The sequence below is a fragment of the Epinephelus fuscoguttatus genome, linkage group LG11 (assembly GCF_011397635.1).
Source record: "Epinephelus fuscoguttatus linkage group LG11, E.fuscoguttatus.final_Chr_v1".
Taxonomy (NCBI): domain Eukaryota; kingdom Metazoa; phylum Chordata; class Actinopteri; order Perciformes; family Serranidae; genus Epinephelus; species Epinephelus fuscoguttatus.
In genome coordinates this window covers 23,406,358-23,416,020 of record NC_064762.1, presented here as the reverse complement: position 1 = coordinate 23,416,020, position 9,663 = coordinate 23,406,358, and the positions used below count along the sequence as shown (strand labels likewise).

Here is a 9,663-nt window from a genome sequence, read left to right as displayed (position 1 = left end):
GTATGCCACCAGGCAGGAGACTGAGCCAGACTCTTTACGCGATGTGTAGCTAGCTGGTCGGACAACATTCCTCAATCCACACTGGATATGTGTGAAAGATTTGATGGCATGTAACGTCAGCGGGATTATCGACTTCCTCGACTCTCGGACGGACACAAACCAGAGCAACGATGGCCGGCGGTGAGTTTAACCAGTTATTACAAGCTAGCATGGAAGGCTAATGTTAGCCGTTAGATGACCAACAGTAACGGTAACAGCAAAATAAACTGGGGTAAATTAATTAAAGAGCTGTTAGCCAGTAGTTGTGTGTTAGTTATAGTTTCGTTATCATTAAACGAAGTGCTAACATTTGTTGTCAATGTTTAAATAACTGTATAGAAATGACCGTTAGCTAACGTTACATGAAGTTAGCACTGTCACTACATTTCCATCCTGTCTCTACCCAGAAAATGTGAGCGTGGTTTTCAAGCTGTACTGCCTGGCGGTGATGACACTGGTGGCGGCTACATACACAGTGGCACTGCGATACACCAGGACCATCTCATCAGGCGACCTGTACTTCTCCACAACTGCAGTGTGCATCACTGAGGTCATTAAGTTAATACTGAGTCTGGGGATGCTGACAAAGTAAGTGTCACCATTGCACTTGAATAAATATGGTAACAACAGAAGAAAAGTTTTTTATTTTCTTGTAGGTGAAAAAATGACCAAGCAAGTGGATTCACAGAATGATAAATAAGATCTCTCTCAAGAACATCACAGCATAGAAATATAGAGACTTAATCACACGGGAGAATGTAGTAAAAACACAGCAGTGCATGTGTATTTCTATAGTTGTTCACAAAGACTTGACTTCAGTGCAGGAATCCTATTGTGCAAAAAATATGTGTATAACCGGTATAGTTACTTCTTTAATCTCTTGAAAGACACGTTTGCTCGCACATAGACAAACTGTACAAGCAATCTTTATTTGTACAGCACCTTATTATACATACACATTTATTTGTTCACATTTTAATGGTTAGTGCACTTGTGACTGAAGCTAATGGTAAGACTGTAAAAAAGATATACCTACAGTTAAGTAATTGTTGTCTACCGCAAATGGAAAAATTTGGGATAAATATGCTTTAACAAGAGTGGAATAAAATTAAAATTCCAATGGAAATACTACAAGTAAAAAATAAGTAAAGTAGATCTAAAAAAGGCAACAAAATACAAGGAAAAACTCAACAGATAGCTGTAAATATTTGAATCAAAAGCCATGCTAAAGAGGTAAATTTTAAGCGGATGTTCTTCAGCTATTCTTAGATATTCGGAAACACTTGCAGCATGAATTTGACCAACAAAAAACTAGGGTCAGAGATCCTGAGCTACCTTACTGATCAGACACCGCACGTAGATTATTGAAGGAAATTCAAGACATATAAGAACTTCCATTAAGTGGAATAAATTGAATCATCTGAAGTGTTTAAATTCCTTCCTCATCGCCCTGTTTTTCCACTCTTCTCCCAGAGAAACAGGAAGCCCCGTCAGACTAAAGAAGGCCATAGTGGAACATATATTCTGCAGCCCGAAAGAACTGCTGAAGCTGAGCGTGCCATCGCTAGTGTACGCGATTCAGAATAACATGGCCTTTCTTGCTTTGAGTAATCTCGATGCAGCAGTTTATCAGGTAGGAACAGAATAATCCTGTTGAATCATGTTGAAATGAATGTACAGTGTGAATGGTCAATACAGTGGCTGGGTGTGGATGGTTGGTAAACCTGTTGTGTCTGTGCTGCACCCACTGACTTCACATTTTAAAGAGATACAACAGTTGCATCGGCAATACAAGAGCTGCACCTTAGAAATATATTCAGTATCAGATAAACCGCTGATTGTTTTTTTCATTCATCATTTAGTCTGTAAAATGTCAGAAAGTATCCATCCATCATAATAAAAAACAGAGAAAGCATAAAATATCCTCACATTGGAGAAGCTGTAATCAGCAGATGTTTTGGTTTTTACTCAAAAAATGACAAGTTGATGATCAAACTAGCTGCTGATTTATTTTCTGTAGATCAACTAATCATTGTAGCTCTAATAAACACAATAAACACAGCTCTATTAAACAACTTTTTAGTATTAATTTTATTGAGAAGCTGAAATAGTTTAGAGAATAATATCCAATGTCATGATCCACTATGTGGAATAAAGCACATTGTCCTCACCAAATTATTTCATGTTGATAGCTGCACAAATATTGGATACATCATCATTAAATACATAATTATATAGATTAAAATCGTGCTTATGATTATGTCATTTTGTAACGTGAGTGAAGTAAACTATGTCATTGGAGTTTAATTGCTATTCTTTTTGAGAACTGTTTGTATCGATGAGGGTGGGTACACACTGGACAGAGTGTGGCTTGGTTAGCAGTTAGCAGCTAATACAATACAAGCATTTTCATTATTGGCTAACCTGCTAATTATTTAATTTATAGTCACAGTCCAAAACATAAGATATTTCAATTAAAACGTAGAAGACTGTTGAAAGCTGGAAAGAGCTGTTACATAACTCTAACAATTAAAGACATAATTCACCGCTTTAAAGATGGTCTTTAAACCTACAACTACCAGAATGCACTGCCAATAAATGGGACCAATAATACTTCCATTGGTGGGTGACATATTTGCTTACCAAAAACAATACGGCAGCTGGCTGGTAGCAAACAATCTTGCATTACAGTTAAACAGTAAGCTAAGTTATGATTTAGAAAACAACTGAGGTAAGAAATAGGCAACCTAGTAATAATTTTTGGTTCATATTTGTCCAGCGCTGTTAGTTTTACCATTTTTATCTGTGTTTTCGCCCACTTCCTGTTCACAAATTCTCGTATTGCAGCCAAACAGTGCACTAAAATGTGTTTCTGAAAACATTTTAGGTGAGAAATAGGTGATACAGTAACAGAATTGTGGTTTATATTTGATCAGCACTGCCTAGTTTAACGTTTCATGTTAATTTGAGAGACAAAGGGGCGTTTCTCTCTCTCTCAATCAGCTTCAATACTCTTTGTGTTTGTGGTGGCAGGGATACAAAAGCCCCAAAGTTAGCAAAAATTAAATTTGAGCCGAGAGAGGAGCAGGGAAATCTGGGTACTGGTAAGATGGATGGAAGTTTACCACAGTTAATTTACACTTACTAGCCACATTCAACTAATTGTTTTAGCTTGATAAGACACGTTGTGGCACAAACACTGAAACCTGAAGCTCACCCTGGCCTCTGTTAATGTGATCTGTACTGTTGAACTCTACCCTAAAACAGGTTTCCATAAATATGTGTGGAATTCTCAGTCCACCCTCCCTCTATTATTAGGTCAAAAAAAGAAATCAATAGATTTTAGATCCTAACGTGTGTTTTCCCGTGCAGGTCACCTATCAGCTGAAGATCCCGTGCACGGCCTTGTGTACAGTCCTCATGCTGAACCGCTCTCTCAGCCGGCTGCAGTGGTTCTCTGTTTTCATGCTCTGCGGGGGTGTAACGCTTGTCCAATGGAAGCCTGCAGAGGCGACTAAAGTACAGGTGGGTGTGGCATAACCAAAAAAATTTAAATGTCCTAACCCTCCTTCTGACTCTGTGAATGATATGCGCAGTGACTCATTCTGTCATGGGTTTAGCTTTTTATTACCTGTATCTCCCTGAGCTGCGTGTGGTGTTTACTGTCTGTCTGGTGGCTCATGGCATCTCTCTGTTTTGTTTTTGTTTTTGTTTTTGTTTTTTCAGGTTGAGCAGAATCCTTTTGTTGGGTTCATTGCCATCGCTATTGCTGTCCTTTGCTCTGGATTTGCAGGTAAATGTATTCTGTGTAAATGAATATCCAAATGATAAGCCATGGGTCTCAGAATCTGTCAAGAACACAGCTGTTGAGTGAAATATCATTTCTAATAAAGGGGATCTGGCCCAGTACAGGGAACTACAGACAGGTTAAAAAAAAAAAGTCAGACTTGCTACGTATAGCCATAAGGGTGGTTGAAAAAAATGCTCAAGCACCGGACATTCACGGATGCAGTCCTAATACTGCCCTATTCCCCTCAATGGCAAGTATTCCTTTGAATTTTCAAATGAGCGGAGTACTTTTTATAATCGTTTTCATGTCCATAATTTTAATGAAGAGCTGTCAGTCTATCAAAATGCTGCTCCTGCTCTTAAGGAGAACTGCATTTAGATAAGGGCAAAGTCCTGAAACTCTTCAGGAGTGAAAAAGAAAGGAAAAGTCCTGACCCTGATGACATTTCAGGCTGTATTCTTAAAAAATTGTACTGTTTTCTGGCTCAGATATGAGGTTCCTTGTCTGTTAAAGGACAAGAAACCTCACACCTGAGCCAGAAAACAACCCTCCAAAGTTATTTAATGACTACGGGCCTGTAGCATTCACCATCGTGGTCATGAAGACGCTGGAGAAGATGGTGAAAGATGTGCTTTTGAACACGGCAGGCAAGTTTGGACCTGCTCCAATTTGCCAGGCAGGGGTGTTGAGGATGCGATTGGTACATTACTTAACATGATTTCATCACATGTTGAGGGTGCAAAAATGTTGTGAGTTCCTTTTTGTGAGGTTGATTTCTCTGATTTCAATTGTATCCAGCCACATATTCTTGCAGAAAGACTAGAGAGCACTCACCACGCTGATCGTGGTCCGATGTGCTGGCTGACAGACTTTTTAACTGAGAGGTCACAACGTGTGGGAGTTAATGATGCCTTATTCAGTGCTGTCACATCAGGGCTGCGTCCCCTCAGCACTTTTGTGTTGTACACAAAGTGTGCCAGAGTCAACATGTGAGGCGTCACATCATTAACTCACCACTGATAGTGCCACTCGTCAGCAAAAATGACCCTGATCATGGCACAGTAGTGACCAAATTCACTAACTGGTGCAAATCTTCCTTCCTAGACATGAAAGAATCTAAAACCAAGAAGATGGTCCTCTTGTGGTTTTATTAATAATCAGGCTGTTGATGTTGTGAAGCAGTAAAAGTATCTTGGCACCAGTTTGGAAAACAAGCTGACCTTTGAGCATCAGGTGGATGCTGTCTGCAAAAGAGCTCATCAGCGCATGTATTCCTACCCCAAACTCTGATGTTTAATGTTGACAGCACTTTTATTAAGATATTTTATTCCTGTTAGATTGAATCACTTCTTACTTTTTCTTGTATCTGCTGGTGTGGCGCACTTAACTTAAAGCACAGAAACAAGTTGCTGGGCATTGTAAAGGTTTGCAGCAAAAATCGCAGGCGTATTCATTTTATTTTTGTATTTATCGTATGTTTTTTATGTGCCCTGTGAAAATGGGTGTATGACACTGCTGACTGTACACCAGCTGTCTCTTAGGGACAGTAAAAATATCCTGCATCCTGAATCCTGGTGGTGGTTTCACCTTTTTCCCAATATTGATTTTGCTGCCATGCATAATGCAAATACTTGAGTCACTATACAAACACAAACCAATTAAACGCATCATGTGCACTCAGACGTTAAACTGATACCAGCTGATGTCTTTGCTCATCATGCGTTGCTTTAAGTGTATTATTGCGGTAATTGAGGAGTGAGATCTGTCATCTTGTTTTTGACATTATTTGAGATTGGCATCGCAAATTTTTGGTATTTTCTTGCACTAATAGCTTTGTGTCTCCTTTCTGATTAAGGTGTGTACTTTGAGAAGGTGCTGAAGAGCTCAGACACGTCTCTGTGGGTGAGAAACATCCAAATGTACCTGTCGGGCATTTTGGTCACACTGATTGGTGTTTTCATTAACGATGGTGAGAAGGTCCTGGAGAAAGGCTTCTTCTTCGGTTATACACCCTGGGTGTGCTTTGTAATATGTAAGTACGACTAAACCTGACGAAGTTTTCTGTTTGGTGTCACTTTCCTTCACAGTATTTTAGCTGACACTGCTTTCTCTGATTTCAGTCTTGGCCAGTGTGGGCGGTCTGTACACATCCGTGGTGGTGAAGTACACGGACAACATCATGAAGGGCTTCTCTGCTGCAGCCGCCATCGTTCTCTCAACTGTGGCATCTGTTCTCTTGTTTGGACTACAGATAAGTAAGTTTCTCAAAACCAAACTGTGGCACATCCCAAAAATACTCGATCAGATTGGGATTTGGAGGTGAGGCCGATGCTTTGAGGTCTTTGTCATGTTCCTTGGGTCATTCTTGAACATTAATAGTCGACCAAATGTTAGTCGACCAGAAAGGTCTTTAGTCGGCGAGAGTCCATTGGTTGCTTAGTCGCAGAAAGAAAAAAGAAAACATGAAACTCTATAAGGAGCTGTGCCTTGTCAAAATGAATCAAAACCTTTATGACTGGACCATGTGGGAATTTAATTTGAAAGGACAGACACAGGAAGTGGCCTCGTTCAGCAATCAGACAGGATTCCAGGGCTGGTACCTCGGTTATTCCACAGGCTAGTTAATAACATGTCGGGCAGGAAATCCAAAGTGTGGGATCATTTTGAGAAGGTGAAGGACGAATCCAAGGTGATATGTAAACTCATCTTCATTGGTCGACTACAAATATGACGTATCATCTGAAACATGTCAGTAGCTACATGTCCATTAGCCACTTAGCACAATCATTACTGCTTTGCCCACAGCGTCATTAACAGGCGGCTCGCTCAGTGTGTGACGTGCACTTGTAGATAAAATATAGGCCTATATTAATGAAGGTTCATTAGTACGGTTTTGTATTTCTCTGTAATGTAGCACAGTGTTAACAATGTTACTGACACTATTCTTTCTCACAACTTCAACTCAAACCATTGTGTTGCCCTGCCCAAAATCTATAATTTAATAATTAAATTGATATTGTAAACATGCGGTGGACTAGTTGACTAATGGCCCTAAATGACGACTACTGGTCGACTAGGAAAAATCTTAATCAGGGGCAGCCCTAGGCACATCAGATGGCATTCACATGAATGCCAGGATCCAAGGTTTCCCAGCTGATGATTGCTTTTTCAAAATTGTTTCAATTCCACAAATGTCTTTTTTAAATCACAGAAATGTCTGATTTTACTGTTCTTACCTTCTTGTGCAGCAATCTCGTTTGCCACCGGAGCCTTCCTGGTGTGCATTTCCATCTACCTGTATGGACTTCCTAAGCAAGACACATTAAAACTGGCCCGGCAAGACACAGACAAGGAGTCCAAACAGAGACTGATCACTGTGTGAGCCACTGACCTGCAGCAGAGGAGCCTCTGTTGCCAGTGGACCAGGTCTGTGTTGGGAGGGGTGGGCGGGTGGTTCACCTTTTCTAGGGGCCTAAAAGAGCTCCTGCACTTAGGGGATTTGGGGTCCACACTTACTATTTTCCAAATAGACACTCAGTGGAGTTCTTTATGTGTTTAGTTCATCACATAGACAACTTTTGGTCCATTTACATGTAAATTCAAGCAATGTTTCAGTTGAAGTGAAGAAAAAAAAACGACACATCTGACCTTTAACTGGTCTTTATAACTGGCTGCTTTTAAAGTTTGTAAATTATCTGAAGCAATCAGTGAAGTCTTGTAATTCATCTTCAGCCATGCTGGAGCAATAAGCAGTGACAGGACTTTGTTGCTCTTTTTGATGCCTCCTTATATCTGTTCTAGGGGGGTGTAAAAATATCACGACTTCTTATCATGTAGTTATTTTTTTCTAATCCATAATTAGTTTGTTTTACACTGTGCAATGTTAGTGTCTTAAAAGAATATTTTACTCTCAAAATGACCATTTGTATATCAATTACTCACCACGTGTTACATTGAATTCATGAAGAAAATGCCTTCTCGGTGAACAGAGAATCCAAAAAAGTCTAATCTTATTTATGGGGACCGCGTTTAACAACAGCAAAACTTAAAACGTCTGTTACAAACTCTCACACAACTCCTGCAGTATAATCCAAGTCTCATTCATCCAGTCATATGCTCAGTACTTTCCAAAGACATGCATTTTTGTGAAACACGTGAAAATATAAAACGCTTACGTCTACGAGTAGTAATGTTTTAGCGAAAATGCCAGTGTTTGGGAAGAACTGAGTTTGTAAACAGATGTTTTGATACATTTTTGCTGCTGTTAAACGCACTTTTACTTCAACTGATGAAGAATGTTCACCTTATTTGGATTCTTCGTTCACCCTGGAGGCATGCAGGAGAAACTATTTTTTTTTTCCATGAGTTTAGGTAATGAGGTGAGAGTTTGATATACAAATGGTCATTTTGCGAGTTAAGTAGTCCTTTAAGTCCATATCACATAGTGGTGATTCTGAATGTGCCCAACCCACGGGAAAACATACTTGAAAGGATGATGATGACTGACTGCATGTGTGATTATGTTTATAATATCTCTGCAGTGTCTTGTGTCTTTTGTATCACATCTGGGACGCATTCTGTTTTGAAAGTCATTCATTAAAACTGAATTTAAATACGGTAAAAGCGATGGCTACTATTTCTGCTCAGAATGTACGCAGTCTTTCGCAATGTACTTTCAATTGATTGTTTACTTAACTCCTCCCCCAAGTAGTGAATTTCCAATCATAGCATAGCAACCATAACGAGGCACGGCAGGCCTGTCAAGTTTTGGATTCCTCCACATGCTGAAGCACTGTGCATGGGGCTTAAGTAAAAGCATAGACTGTAAAAGTAGTGGATGTAGCTACCGTGACATCACCCATTGGTTTGAGAACTCTGTTTTGAAGCCTCGAGTTTGGCATTAAAGCTGTCGCCATCTTGGTTTTTTGGAGCCAGAGGACACTATTTGACATCCTGTCACTCAAAGTGGCGCGCCCTTAATTATGTGCAACTTTAAGCCTTAATAAAATGTAAATAGGTTATATAGGTTTATATTTATATATATATATATATATATATATATATATATATATATATATATATATATATATATATATATATATATAAATCCACCCCACATTGTCATGAACAGAGAAATTAGCTATAGAGACTATAACCACTTTTTGTACCAGGCTGTAAACATGTTTATATCTGCTGTTAAGTTGGGCATTTTAACGTGGGGGTTTATGGGGATTGACTCACTTTTGGAGCCAGCCTCAAGTGGCCGTTAAAAGAACTGCAGTTTTTCTGGACTTCGGTGTTTGCTTCATTTGTCAGCCCTGGAGATTGTTGCTTGAATAATAGTTTTAATTGACATTAAAAGAATTTAGAGTGAACTGAGAGACCAACGTGCCCACTTAAGGGACAGGAAGTGTAAATCATTTCATACTATTGGCGTAGCTTGTAACGTGGTCTCTTGTTATAAAGCATCTTTGCCAAAACCTACACTAATACAACTTGCAGTAGATCATATCCTTATAAAGGATATAGCATTCAGTTTTTGTTGATACGAAGCTGTTTAGGTGTTGATTCAACTTTATGGTCATTTTAGGAGGCTGCAGTTTGTGGTGCTGTTGAATTTTATCACATTGCGCTGACAGGTGTTTGTATTGTTTTGTCTGCCCTATTTAAAAAAATCGAAAAATCGACATTTATTGTTCCCATTGTCAAGAACAGGTCAGATACTCCAGGTGTGTATCTGTCTGACTTGGAGGTAAAAGTCAGCTGGACCAGTTCTACCAGTCCAACCATGATGATATGCCTGGCATGATCAGTTTTCTAGTCACATTAGGGTC

General features: G+C 39.4%; 1 protein-coding gene across 1 annotated transcript; it reads left to right on the top strand.

Annotated features, from left to right (window-relative positions):
• Positions 1–8,452, top strand: slc35a1 (solute carrier family 35 member A1). The gene is made up of 8 exons (XM_049589238.1): positions 1–180; positions 447–627; positions 1,513–1,672; positions 3,412–3,564; positions 3,766–3,832; positions 5,685–5,861; positions 5,950–6,084; positions 7,078–8,452. The coding sequence occupies exons 1-8, from the start codon at positions 171–173 to the stop codon at positions 7,209–7,211; spliced, it is 1,017 nt and encodes a 338-aa protein (XP_049445195.1). The 5' UTR covers positions 1–170; the 3' UTR covers positions 7,212–8,452.
• Positions 8,453–9,663: the final 1,211 nt, after the last annotated feature.

Excerpts from the sequence above, each read along its gene's own strand:
- slc35a1 (XM_049589238.1), top strand. Across the intron at positions 1,673-3,411 it reads TCGATGCAGCAGTTTATCAG|GTCACCTATCAGCTGAAGAT; the intron begins GTAGGAACAGAA and ends TTTCCCGTGCAG. Across the intron at positions 3,833-5,684 it reads CCTTTGCTCTGGATTTGCAG|GTGTGTACTTTGAGAAGGTG; the intron begins GTAAATGTATTC and ends TTTCTGATTAAG.